This window comes from Phycodurus eques, chromosome 9 (genome assembly GCF_024500275.1).
Source record: "Phycodurus eques isolate BA_2022a chromosome 9, UOR_Pequ_1.1, whole genome shotgun sequence".
Lineage (NCBI taxonomy): Eukaryota > Metazoa > Chordata > Actinopteri > Syngnathiformes > Syngnathidae > Phycodurus > Phycodurus eques.
Genome location: NC_084533.1, coordinates 24,573,927 through 24,588,742, shown reverse-complemented (window position 1 = coordinate 24,588,742; position 14,816 = coordinate 24,573,927). Strand labels below are relative to the sequence as shown.

At 42.0% G+C, this 14,816-nt stretch overlaps 1 protein-coding gene across 1 annotated transcript; it reads left to right on the top strand.

The window, feature by feature from the left end:
• The first annotated feature begins 3,945 nt into the window (after nucleotides 1-3,945).
• Nucleotides 3,946-14,223, top strand: adad1 (adenosine deaminase domain containing 1 (testis-specific)). Its single transcript, XM_061686041.1, has 12 exons — nucleotides 3,946-4,139; nucleotides 4,671-4,773; nucleotides 4,878-5,006; nucleotides 5,755-5,925; nucleotides 6,206-6,277; nucleotides 6,416-6,541; nucleotides 8,949-9,240; nucleotides 9,313-9,388; nucleotides 12,060-12,216; nucleotides 12,295-12,529; nucleotides 12,842-12,974; nucleotides 13,680-14,223. Exons 2-12 carry the CDS (start codon nucleotides 4,716-4,718, stop codon nucleotides 13,791-13,793), a joined length of 1,563 nt encoding a protein of 520 aa, XP_061542025.1. The 5' UTR covers nucleotides 3,946-4,139; nucleotides 4,671-4,715; the 3' UTR covers nucleotides 13,794-14,223.
• The last annotated feature ends 593 nt before the right edge of the window (nucleotides 14,224-14,816 follow it).

The window sequence follows — 14,816 nt, the reverse complement described above, 5'->3', positions numbered from 1 at the left end:
TTAGTTTTTTTTCCCCCTTGTTTTTTTTTTGTAGTTTCTTTAAGGAAAGAGATTATTACGATTATTTGGCCAAAATGCATCTTCTGGATGAAAGCCATTCCAAAGTATATCAGAATTTCAATATATAAAACCACAGCATTTTGAAAAAAGTTTGATTACAAAACTTAACTGAATTATGATTATTTGCATTTATAATCTGTTGTTTTGGCATTGTACAACTTGTTTCTCTCCAAAGACAGTATTTATAGACTGTAACATTTTGGAAGTAATTTCCGACACTGTTGAAGTGACGCACATGAATGGCCGCCAACTGAAAAGTTGCAAAGGCGACCAGTCATTGAATGGCCCCGGTGAATCCAAACACCAGTCCAACTTGATCCTGGACCAGATATGATCCAGAGGACCCGGTCTAGATGGGGCCAAGGGCCACGGGCAGGTTTCGCAGACGGACATTAAGGCCAAAGCCAGAGTTAAAATCCTATTAGTTTGAGTTAGGAATCGGATTATCGTCGTCGAGAATCACTCGTCTGGCAACTAGGGTCTAATTTACGCCAATCAATGGCAATTATTGAGGGGAAGGGAGCCCCTATTAGAGAGCCTCATCCACTTAGTCTAATGAATGGGGAAGATTCAATCTCGGGCTGTGGAGACGCAGCGGAGAACTGCGGTTGAATGTGAGTTACAGCAGAAGCAGCAGCCCTGAGTTGAGCTGCTGTCATTTATCAAAGGGACACAAACTTATGGCAAAGAATGAAATAACATCAACAATATATCATTTAAGCCTGACAATCAACAACGACACAAATCGAGCTGCAACCCTAAGCTTGGGAAACTCTGGTTTACGGGCACATTTAAACTACTGTAGCACAAATTTATGGATCACACTTGATGTAAAAGAATGCAGTAGCTTTGAGAGCTGTACATATTCAATTGTTTATATATATATATATATATATATATATATATATATATATATATATATGCTAAATACCATCAACATCACTCTTATGAGCCATTTTGCACAAGGGATTTGACAATGCCATAAAAATAATCTTCATATTTGGCTCCATTTGTAAATATTTGTAATATAAATGAATATTTGACAATGAAAATGTTCTTCCATGGATGTGCAATGGCCTCCAGCCAACAGATTGATGTTCATCTCTACTCCTACACTGCCCTCTACTGTTAGAATGGACTTCCAAAGGTATTGTCGTACTTATTAAAAGGACTTGTATACCTTTATGGGTACCAACATCAGGTTATGTACTATATGGAGTAAATGTTAATCTACCGGTGGGAAAAAATCTATACAGCAATTCATCATGCTGTTTGCATTAAATATTGATATTGGCCAATTTCTGTTGACAACTGAGTGTCATTATGACAATGATAACTTTTGAATACAATAATAATATACTTAGACAAATGAGCTTTTTATAATTTTTACTACATAAAGTATTAATGTGCCTGAATACATTTCAATAAGTTATTGTAATGTAACTTTAATGGTTTTCTTCCAATGTATCGATTGTCGCACCATTGCCCATCGCGATCCTTGTATCACATTTTGTCGCATTGTTATGGTACGGTTTTCACAAAGCACCTTCAGATGAAAAACAAGTATGTTTTTTTTTTTGGTTTTTTTTCAAATGTGTATGTGCAAAAAGTACCTTTCCATAAGTTATCATGATGTATCGTAAATGGTTTTCTTCCAATGTTTTGACTATCATCGCACAATTGTAGTTTCGGGATGCTTGGATCGGAAAAATATCAACATCATAAATCATAATTTACCTTTTGAAATATGTGTACGTACAGTATATATATTATAAATGTGAGGACCGGAGTTCAATCCCCGGCCCCGCCTGTGTGGAGTTTGCATGTTCTCCCCGTGCCTGCATGGGTTTTCTCCGGGCACTCCGGTTTCCTCCCACATCCCGAAGACATGCATATTAGGTTAATTGACAACTAAATTGCCCGTAGGTGTGAATGTGCGAATGGTTGTTTGTTTCTATGTGCCCTGCGATTGGCTGGCAACCAGTTCAGGGTGCACCCCGCCTCCTGCCCGATGACAGCTGGGATAGGCTCCAGCACGCCCGCGACCCTAGTGAGGAGAGAAAATGGATGGATGGATGTGAGGAAAAGATGGGTTCTTATGAGAATAATACTGGATCTTGGAATATAAATCAACGTGGGGAATCCCACTGTCTTAAATGACTCTTTGGTGTGGTTGTTTGTTCCAAAAGGTAAGCTACATCAATGATTTATTTCCCCCCACCAAGGTTGGGTTAGGTTTCATTTCTGAAAAATGTAAGAAAGAAAATAATAATAAAACTGAAACTGAGAGAGATCTGACATCAAAGTTCATGAATGGAAATGGTTTGTGGTCAAGACCCCTAACACTGTGTGCACTTTATCCTACGTAGTTGATGGGAAAACCCCGTTTTCGCGCTCCCTTTTCAAGTATGAATGATAGTGGCTAACAAAACCACATTGCCCTCCATCTTCATTACTCACTGTGGGTACCGTGCCTAGTTTTCCTGTTAATATCGTGTAAATGCTTGCCTTTTCCCCTCCAAGAGAGGGCCACATCATGTAGAAGTAACATTGAAACCAATCTGCAGGCAATGCCTCCCCAAACCACAACTAACTTGCTAACTTAACACTACTGAGGCTAACAATTAACCTCAAAAAATTTCATTGAGATGATGAAAGATGGGAAGCAGGTACTCTCGTGGTTAGCACATCTGCCTCACAGATCTGAGGTCGGGTTTTGAATCTCAGCTCGGGCCTTCCTGTCTAGCGTTTGCATGTTCTCCCCGTGTTTGTGTGGGCTTTCTCCAGGTACTCTGGCTTCCTACTACAATCCAAAACCATGGATCTTAGGTTCAATAGAACCCACAAGGGGTACTACAGGGGTCTGTGCTACTTCCACTACTGTTTCACCATCAACACTACATAACATCTGCATCATTTCCACAGACATCCCGCAAAATTGGTGGAGCCATAGAATATTTACAGCATCTGTCTTGACATCACTCAAGGTGGAAAATAGCTGCATCGTCTTCTTCCGCCCCAGTGCAAGGTTGACAGATGGCCGTTTTTCCACCGAAAATTATTATCATTGAACGGTTGCAAGGCTCTCTGCTATGCTAATTCATTTCAAGATGACATAAAAGGGTTCCCTTTTTTTTACGACGGTCTCAACATACAAGGTTTCAAAGGTACAACTAGAAATGGCGTGCAGCATCCAAATATGTCCTCACGCGACACACAAAGCCATGCTCAGTTCACACCGTACTTACTGTTTTTCATTGTATCGTATTATATTTATGGCCTAGAGTATTTTATTCATATAGCCATCCATTCTCTGTACCGCTTCTCCTCACTAATTATGAATTATGTTGATCTGTTTTATCATATATAAACATGTTTGTGGCTATGTTATCCATGTAAAGCACTTTGAGAGGTCTCTCTATGACATACAATATAAACAAATTTCCATATACTTTATTAATTAAGTAATAATATTAATAATAAGTACATTTCAAATGTATTTTTACAGTCTCGCAGAAAACAACAGCAAAATGTCAAGCTAGAAAATAAAAAAATGAAAATACTATAATGCCCTTGTATGAGGTCAACGCTCACACAGTCGCTGATGCTTTTCAGTCGCTTTATTCCTAGAAGCAGTCACCGGTAACAGAATGCGCAATTCACGCCCCACGCACTCCACGTGCAGAATCGCTAACTTCAAGCTTAAGTTGAAGCTTTAAGTGTCCATTTTGCTTTTTCATGTGAACTGTTCCTTTGACGGTTCTGTTTTTTGAACTGCGGTCAAGCTAGCCTCCACTCGTAAAAGCTTCCGGCTCACACTGTTCAGATATCGCAATACTTCATGATTCAAGAGATGAAAGCTGTTTGAAAAGTCGAGAGGTTATTGGAAGCGCCAACTTTTAACTGGCCAAAAGCCAGTTAAAAGTTGTGTGTCCGACATTTTAAAAAAAAAAAAACATTTGCATGACTTCTTCGCACAAAGTCCAGCAATTAGACGGTGACCAAAGTGTGTTTATTGTCTGGTACTGGAGGAAAGCAACAAGCTGTTGAGTCGAGACGTTTACGCTACTCCTGGACAGGTGAGCGGCCATTTGGCAAATAAACACTGATATAAAGACAGTTTATGACACAAGTCGGAAGATTAAAAGGTGTGACCGTGAGTAAATAACGTTTCGTAAGTAATTAAAGCTTATCGATACCGAGAATGATGTTCGTATTATTCCGAGGGCGTTTTTATTTTACAACGGACACAGCAGTAGTATGACCGATAAACTGTAAGAATGTTCTACATTAGCTGTCCAATTAAGTTTACAACGGATATCATGAAATGTTATGGTAAGATAAATCCAACAGTTATCGTCCGATTTAGGATAGTATCGCCTCGTATGTCGACGTCAATGCAAACTGTGATTGCTAATCAATTAGTTTCGGCATTTACGTGCTCGCCTGTACAGTAGCCGACTACTACTTTTATTGCAATTAGGTATTACAGCTACTATATCTGTCTGTGTGTTTCTCAGTGTCATCAAATGCAGAATTTTTTTGGGCTAAATGTATTTTGTTTGAGAGTTATGATTATTATTTGAACTGAACTTTCAGGATATTTTCAGGTGGACAGCCATTTTGCAGTTCTTGAGGAGCCAGCTTTGCCCAAAATGGCCAACTCCGACATACAAAAGTATCAACACTATAAAAGCAGCGTGTTCAATTCAGGTGAGTTCCACAAAGTGACAGCAGTAGGTTTGTGATCAAATTAGTAATTAAAAAACGTACTGTTATCTGGGTCCCCCCCCCCCCCCCCCCCCCCCCCCTCAAAGAGCCTCCTGTTGGGGCAAAAGAGCTGATCACCAGATATCGAAGCGGTAAGACCCATGCTGTGTCCTTGCTGCATCAGCTGGCCCAGACTTTTCAGTTCCAGCTGGAAATCAAGGAGACGGTGACCACCGGTAAAGTAGAGAGTGTATGACATCATATATGGTACAAGTACACCACTATCTTTTTGATGGCCTTTGTCAAATTAGCATTTTGAGACAGTCAGTAGGAAGACGCATACTGATTTCTGTGACTTGATTTACATTGCAAATCCAAGTGCCCAATTCTTATTTAATGCCTGTATTTAGATTAGATAGATTTCAAGTGACACATATCCGATATGGCTTTGCATAAACTGACGGAACTCATGAAACAACCCGCATGCGTATACACCCAAAATAACTCCACAACAAGTGTCAACAGCAGGCAGTGATAACAGTAGTAGATTATTTAAATACTAAACGTTACATATGACATAATGTTTAGTTGGCCCGGGTGGACTTATTTAGGGTAACCTTGCATTATCACTCCACTAGTCAGCGCTGGCAATAATCTTTGCTTGTTTAATGATGGACATACATCAAATGCAGAATATTTAGACCATATTTAAATGCGCTTTCACTGTACTTTACATTTACAGCGGGAGATTTTTATTGTGTAATTGTGTCGTTAGTGATATCTAGCTCACATTGACAGTATAGCCGATGTTTTGCAGATACCCGCTACATATTACTCGCATTTGAAGGACGCCTATCCCAAACTGAAGACATCTGATTGCGTGCATTTTATTTTATTTTTTCAATTTATGCTGACTTTATGCACATCCCAACTGTGCCACTAAATTGTGTCACTAAAGCCTTATTGTCCATTCTGACACTTTAGCCAACGTAACTGGGTTATTGTTCGCCTTTTGCGTGCTTGTCGACGGCGTCAAGTACAAGACCGGCATGGGGACGACAAAGAAGGCGGCCCGGCTCAAGGCAGCCGAGCTGGCTCTACAGGACCTTCTGCCCAAGTTGGAGAAAGACGAGGCTGACCTTCCCAAAATGTCAGGTCAGGCTAGTAGATCGGAGTTGGGAACGGTTGATAGGCAGAGGCTACAAAGCTTGTGAAGCCTGAATAAATCATCTACAGTGGAACATCCAGAGATGAACACCCCTGAAAATGCTACAATTTGAAGTGCAACCAAAATTATTATGGAAATTTACAGTAGGCCACAAAAGTCAAACAAAACTTCAAACCATCACAATGCGTGACTTAAAAATAAGCAATTATTGTACAAGAAGCCTCTCCCTATGCAAGTATTTTATTTGATTGTTTTGTTCCTTTACAGCTTTCCCCCCATTTCAACCGGTCAAAGATGAGTCCTCCCAATCAGAGATTCAAGCCGTCAGGCTTTTTCGTGGTACTCCATCCTTTTAATGTGCTGCTTTTCCTATTTTCACTGTCATTTCTGATTTGGCGCTTGTGTCTGCTACATGAATGCAATTAAGCCTCCTTAGATAAACAAGTAACTAGTACTTTTACTCATGTTACTTGGCAGAGAAGAAGAGTCCCGCTAACCTCCAGATAGCAAACTCCGTCAGGGATCAGCTCACCAATTTGATTAACAGCCACCCGCAGTTCTCCGCCTGTGCCACCTCCGTCGCGGCATTCGTCATTCAGACTCGTGAGTGTTGCTGTCACCTTTAACACACCAAACTATTAGGCAGATAAAATTCATGTTGGAGATTGTTGTTGTTGTTTATGTCACTTCCTATACATTTCAGGAAGGTTGAATAATTATTTTCCCATCTGAGCCACATTAAATGAAAAATACTGACTCGTAGAGTAAACTATATGGGTATAAAAGGAGAAAAACTCACGGTGTGCGTGCCGTTATCCCCTGACCTCAACCCTATTAAGAGCCGGTGGAGCATCCTTAAGAGGAAGATCTGTGGATAGCAGTACATCTCCAAACAGCTACTCTGGGAGGCAGTTCTTGCATCCTCAAATGGAATTTAGTCCAAGGCTTATTTCATTTTAAACACAATATATTTACTCAACTGCAGAGTACCAGGCGTCCACGGTTGCAAAATGCCAAGAATTGAAGTGATGTCTTCTACAGTCCACTGTGTGACGAGGGCAAGACTGAGAGATAAGAAAATATAAAAAGGATCTAAAAATAAGTATTTCATACTTCAGAAAAAAATAAATGCATAAAAATACAGTAAATGATAATCACAAAATGTCATTTGTTTTAAATTCTACTCTTTTTATGAAGTGTATTTGCAAAACGCAACTGCTTGCAATCTTAGTTGTAGTTGAAATTGTTCCAACCATGACTGTGTGTTTGTAATTTTTTTTGCAGAGAATTTTAATACCGTATATTCGCGACCATATTGGCACACCGTATTAAAAGGCGCAGTCTCAGTTATGAGGTCTATTTCTGTATTTAACACATACATAAGGCACACCGTATTATTGGGCGCAGGCATGGTAAAACATTTGCACTATTTGCATATCTGTTGTTGACCAATACTGGCCACTCATGCCAGAGTAGCATCTGCTGCATTTGCACACTGATTGAGGAGTATCTGCAACATTTGCACAATCAACATTGTCCCAGATTATTGCACTACTCACTTGAAGTCTCGGCGCCCTTTGCACAATGGTCATTGCACCGGACTATTGCAATATTAGTCTTTCGAACTGCTCTAAGTGCTAGAGGACTCTGCATCTTTTTGCACAATTGTCAAAAAAAAAATTGTACCGACATTACCAGATAACTAGCAACCATTTATTGCTCAGTGACTGTTTTTTGTCAATGTTTTTATGTCTCAAAAGTGTTCTCTGTCAATTGACAGTCTGTTGTCGTACTAGAGCGGCTCCAACTACCGGAGACAAATTCCTTGTGTGTTTTTTGGACATACTTGGCAAATAAAGATGATTCTGATTCTGAAACATACGCTATCTTAAAACATGTTTTTAAAAAAGCAGCGGGAGCAAAACTGAGTTTGGTTGTACTTTATTGAAGTATTTAACAATGTACTCACATTATTTTTTTTGATCAATCCTCATCCATCAAAGTCCTCATCTTCTGTATCCAAAATGAACAGCTGGGCAATTTCGCCATCAAACATGCCGGTTTCCCTCTCGTCATTGTCGGAGTCAGTCTCGTTGCCGGGGGGCTGTTCAGCAATGATGCCGGCTTTCGCGAAAGCTCGGACAACAGTCAAAGCAGATACCTTAGCCCAGGCATCCACTTGCGAACCATGGATTCGTTGATTTTTTTATTTTATTTTTTTAATTCTCTCGCGGCTGCTCGATTCCCATGTTTGCGTACCCTTCCCCCTTTAACGTCCGCATGCTGTCCTCAATCACGTCCGCCTTTCCTCTATATAAGCAGCATGTCGGCAGGAAATGCTCCCAGTCAGTCAAGCGGGACGCTCATCAAAGTCACACAACAACATTTACAGATTTTGGAACTCTGTGCACACATAAGGCATTATAAGGCGCCCGTCCATTTTGGAGAAAATTTAAGACTTTTAAGTGCGCCTTATGGTCGTGAAAATACGGTACTTCAATATTTTCCATTGCATCTGTATTGGGGAAAGCTGTTTAATTGGGGGTGGGGGGTTAAATTTAATTCATTATACTTGTACAATCAACTTTTATATTAACATATTTAGAATTTTTTTTTCCACAAATAGTGACTATTTAAATTATGAGGCTAGGTAGATGAAAATAGTTTTTTGCCCCCTTTTTTATGTATGTATTATATTTAGATTTTGAATGATTTGTTTCTTTTATTTTTAAATGTATATTTCATGACGTTAATTATATATTAAAATATATGTAGATTTTTATGCGTTGCTGCTATTAATTAATTGTTTGCCCATTTTTATTCTCTGAGGGGACAAAAGGGCGTTACATAGAGTACTGCTATTTGTTTAAAATTGATGACTGACCCAGTGATTAGGGCTTGGCATCTTACTATTTGAGGAAATAGAATAGTCTTGTACACAAACAAATTATGGATATTATACTGATATTATTATATATCTTTTTATTTGCTTTTTATTTGCTTTTTGCAGCCACTAGTTGTGACGTGGTAGCCATCGGCACCGGCAACTACAGCACCAATGACGGCACGTCGACAAACGGACGCGTTGTGCACGACTCTCATGCGGTGGTCACTGCCAGGAGGTCTCTCATGAGATTCCTCTACCAGCACCTGCTGATGTTCTTCAGCAAAACGACGCACCTGGAAGAGAAGTCCATCTTCCAGCACAGTGGCAACGACCTCCTCAGCCTGAAGAGTGGCACCACGCTGCACCTCTACGTCAACCAAGTGCCCCAGGGCGCCGCTCAGATGACCACCACACTGTGAGTACTCACTGAAGAATTGTGGTTCGGAACACGAGTTGAAGCATGTGTTGTACTTTGATGTATTTGCAGGTCCCTGAACCCGCTTTCCATAACGGCATGGCAGATGAACAATGAGATGAGCCTGCACCTGTCAGTGGAGGGAAAGGTGTAGTACCATTATTCTGTGGAAATTTGCATCTTGTAAATATTATTACTTACGGGCACCACGGTGAGTTAGTTGTTCGCACTTCTGCCTCACAGCTTTGAGGTTGTGGGTTTGACTCTGGGTTCTGGCCTTTCCGCTGAAATTAGCCCATCCCGTGTAAGTCAGTGAATATATATTCCGCTCCATTTCGACAGCGTTTCATACACCACGCTGTGTGCATGTGCCGCATGAACACATCACCAAACACAAAATACACATTCACCGCCACGGTGTCAACAACTTCACAGAGCAATCAAGTATGTGTCGGAAGCTAACGCTAATTTGATTATTCATTAAAACACAATGCAGCTCTGTTTACCATTTGGCTTTGACATAATAGCAGGGGCGTTGCACCTGTGGGAGGATGAGTGTTTGTGCTTTAAAGTGGTTCAAGATATTAGCCAAGATCTTAATCAGCACCTCCAAATCTGAGACCATGGTCCTCAGTCGGAAAAGGGTGGCGTGCCCTCTCCGGGTCGGGGATGAGATCCTGCCCCAAGTGGAGGAGTTCAAGTACCTTGGGGTCTTGTTCACGAGTGAGGGAAGAATGGAACGGGAGATCGACAGACGGATCGGTGCAGTGATGCGGACTTTGTATCGGTCCGTTGTGGTAAAGAAGGAGCTAAGCCGAAAGGCGAAGCTCTCAATTTACCGGTCGATCTTCGTTCCTACCCTCACCTATGGTCACGAGCTGTGGGTCGTGACCGAAAGAACGAGATCCCGGATACAAGCGGCCGAAATGAGTTTCCTCCGCAGGGTGTCCGGGCTCTCCCTTAGAGATAGGGCGAGAAGCTCGGTCATCCGGGAGGATCTCAGAGTAGAGCCGCTGCTCCTCCGCATTGAGAGGAGCCAGATGAGGTGGCTGGGGCATCTGATTCGGATGCCTCCCGGACGCCTGCCTGGTGAGGTGTTCCGGGCACGTCCCACCGGGAGGAGACCCCGGGGACGACCCAGGACACGCTGGAGAGACTACGTCCTTCGGCTGGCCTGGGAACGCCTCGGGATCCCTCCGGAAGAGCTGGATGAAGTGGCTGGGGAGAGGGAAGTCTGGGCGTCCCTGCTAAAGCTACTGCCCCCGCGACCCGACCCAGATAAGCGGTAGAAAATGGATGGATGGGTGGAAGATCTTAGCCCAGCCCAGCAGATCATGTTATGGGCAGGTAAACTCTTGGTGGGGTTGGTTATTATGTAAATTAGCCCCACATTTATGTAATACTGCACAGAAGTGTAGAACAGCTCACTCACTGACACATTTTCACAGATTTACCTGGCGTATAATTTCCTACTTGATGGATGGGCAGGCATTATACAAGCTATCAAAATAAAAATTTCCGTAATATGTCCCCTTTAAAAGCATTTCTTGTACAGGAAATCCATGTTTAAGGATGGCGACAGTTTGCATTCTCGAACAAATAATTCCCAATACAGTGGTGCCGTGCGATACAAGTTGAATTAAACTTGTATCGGTACCTCGTAACGCAAAACACTTGTCTCAAATGAATGACAATGCTATTAATCTGTTCCAGTCCCAAAAAACATTTAGTTTTTTAATTAGGAAAATAACACTCCATAATATTCCATCCATCCATCCATTTTCTGAGCCGCTTCTCCTCACTAGGGCCACGGGCGTGCTGGAGCCTATCCCCAGCTATCATCGGGCAGGAGGCGGGGTACACCCTGAAATGGTTGCCAGCCAATTGCAGGGCACATACAAACAAACAGCCATTTTCACTCACACTCACACCTACGGGCAATTTAGAGTTGTCAATTAACCTACCATTCGTGTTTTTGGGATGTAGGAGGAAACCGGAGTGCCCGGAGAAAACCCATGCAGGCACGGGGAGAACATAAAAACTCCACACAGGCGGGGCAGGGGATTGAACCCCTGTCCTCAGAACTGTGAGGCAGACGCTCTAACCAGTCGCTCACCGTGCCGCCTCTATAATATTGTACTTTATAAAAACATACTGTAATGAGAGTATTAAATATAATGTAAAGAAGAAGAAACCCAGTTTTTGTACATCATGGTTGTCATTGTGACTCCTGGTGTGTGTGACTTGGCCACCGGGGAGCAGTATATTACCGTCATTCGGACACAAACAGAAGAATTTCGCAACTACTATAACCGTGACTCAATAAACTGCAGTAAAATTTCATTTTCACAGAGGATAAAGAAAATATCCCTTTGAGTATTGTTATATTGCCTGTCTTCATGTATTTATTCATGCACTTCGTGTTCAAGTATCTGTTGCATTAAAGGGTCGCAATTCCTGTCTTTGGCATTTTGTCTTGTGCGTAAGCATTTAGCTCGCAGAAAGCGAAGTTGTATTGTTTTAAACGCAATACGTAATCCTCTTTGTTTTATGTTAGTTTGACAGTAAACTTAAATTGGAAGTGACAATAAACAGTTTCACTACATGCCAAACTGCTGCTTATGGTGAAGTCAGTTGAGTTCACTGCCCATACAATGCTCATAATTCAAAACACGAAATCAGCGGAATGACTATCTCGAAAAACCCGTACTTCAGGTCACTTGTACCTCAAGAGACCACTGTATAATCAATTGAGTGTGGCAGGGAGAGGTTGAAAAACAAACATTCCCTTATGTGACTACTGACACGCTTCCTTCAAGGAGTTCTCGCTTTTCTCCACCGCCCTCGAGCTCCCGAGCACCAAGATGGTCACTGTGTCGCCGATGGACAAAATCACTCAGTGGCAGGTGCTGGGCTACCAGGGAGCATTGCTAAGCCACTTCATAGAACCCGTCTATGTTCAGACCATCCTCGTGGGCAAGTGGACGCTCCATTTAACCATCTCATCATACTGTATCGTCATCATCAATCATTGCATTTAACAAACCCCTCCAGGTGACTCGGGTGGCGGGGACATCCGCGGCGTGGAGATGACGGTGAACCGCCGCACGGAGGGCATCACCACGCAGCTGCCCATGTTCTACTGCATGATTAGGCCTCAAATCAGCACAGTGCCCTCTGTAGCCGCCAGTAGTCCTGACAACGGCCCGGTGACCTACGGTTTCAACTGGAGCGAAGGCGACCGCTCCATCGAGGTGGTGGACAGTCTGAATGGCAAGACCATCGACGAGTAAGTGGGATACTAAGAGTCTTTTTCCTTTATGTTTTGTCGTTCTACAAATTGTGAGCTGATCAGAAACACACATTTTCTGTATGGCTTATCCTCATTTGGTTCGCGTGTGAACTGGAGCCTGTCCCTGCTGACTATTGGCGAGAGGCAGGTACACCCTCGACTAGTGGCCAGGGAAAATATAGACACAAAGCCATTCACGCTGATATTCTCACCTAAGGACAATTCAGACTTTTGTTCAACCTTAGAGACTCGCCTGTCCAGTACCTTTGTGCTGCTTTGTTGCCAATCATGTAATCGTATCTGAAATAGGTCTCCCTTCAAGAGTGGATCTGCTCTGGCGAGCCGCCTGTGCAGGGCAGCGATGCTGCACCGCTTCAAGTTGGTGGCAAAAGAGGCCCAGAGGCAGGACCTGCTAGCCGCAAGTTCATACAGAGAAGCCAAGGTAACCCTGAAGAACCCTTCTCCTGTTTTCATTGAACACATCTATTACAGTGTTAACGTGATTTATTGCCCCCCCCCCCCGCCCCCCCTTCCACACGTAATGTTTGTATGGTACATTGCCATCTTTCTTGCTCACTGAAATGCGCGACACGTTTGCCTTCTTATTTTGAAATTCACCGCCCTACTTTTATTTGTGCGCATATGTTTGATTACCCAGGCAGAATTTGTAAGATGGGTACAATTCTTTAAAGAAAATATGAAGAGCTGGCAAAACACATTTAATTTCATTTTATGGGATTCAAATGAATCTGTCAAGCATTTCAGAAAAGCATTATCATTAAACAAAGCATAACCATGAAGAAATTAATGATGGTTGTTGTTCAGCCATCAGTCGTATTTATAAAAAAAAAAAAAAAAAAAAAAAAACTACATTTCACAAATTCTGCCAGGGTATGTAAACATATGAGCACAACTGTGCATACAGTATTTGCAGTCATGCGTACCCCTGTCATGTTGGAATGAAAGCGTAGGCTACACCTTTTTCATAACCCCTAGGTGACGGCATACATTTATAAATTTTTGCATTTTCCCCTATACCTATGTATAATGTGCACTATAGACTTTTGACAATTTTGGGGGGGGGGGGGAATGCACATTATACACGAGAACTTACGGTAGTAATTATGTCATGTTTTTGTCCATGAAGAGTGCGGCGGAGCCTTACCAGGCGGCCAAAAATGTGCTGAGAGTGTACCTGATGCAGCAAGGCTTTGGTTCCTGGCCAGACAAGCGCAAGGTCAACGATGACTTCACCATGTAGAATTTCAAACAAATGGTTCGAATAAGAACTCTGCCATGTTTGTTTCTCATTGTTGAGGTCGTCAAAACCTATGGTTAAATATCTTGTGTTTAGGACAACGTTTATAATACATCTGCACCAAATGTTTACAATTTGTCAGATTGCAGATTGCAAAATTGCTTCTTTTAGTTGTAAGCACAGCACATGTGCTTGTTAAATTGTTAAATGTTTCTGCTGTCGGAAACAAAGTCACTCTTTCTGAGGTGTGTATCGGAAACGACCTGTCCCTTTTCATTTTTGTTACCTTTCGAATTATATTTGCATATCAGCAAGCGTAGTGTCTAAGCAGTGGGAAAATGTTATAACGCTTGTATAACAGCATCCAAGCTGTACCGTTTGAGTAAGAGTTTGAGGTTACATGTATCATTGCATTCCAACATAAAAATATATATGCCGGAAATTGTGGGGAACAGTGTTAATTTTGAAAATTGAAAATGTTTCATACCAGTCAAGAACTTTTTTTTTTTTTTGTTTTTTCTGACGAGACGATGACTACGTGAAAAAATTATTTCCATGGACCAAGACGATGGTGAGGTGTATTGACATTTTTTGTCAATGAATAAAAAGGAGACATAAATGCTTGCCAGAGACGAGATCCAATCAGAACAAATTTTATTTTAAGAGGCGGGAGAAGTTAACGAGAACAAATCAGAATGGCGTCTTAATGAAGTAAAGTAAGCCAGTGTGTTCCTTTACACCTTCGTAGAGTTTTCAGTTCAACTTGGTCAGTTGTTCCAAACATCTTATACCAAGTGCCACCCATAAAAATATTTGGACCAGACTTGGCACCATATAAACGAGAAAGATAACTGTTTATTATGTGCGCGAGCTAGCAAGCTAACAAGGCGGCAAGCTCGCTGGTACGGCGTCGTCGACAGCGATGCAACAGGGTAAGTTAACTGTTTAATGGACACAGTGCCAGTCAGCAAGTGGCTGCGGCTGCCTGCCGTAAAGAGCCACAGGCAGTCAGGAACGTACGTGATT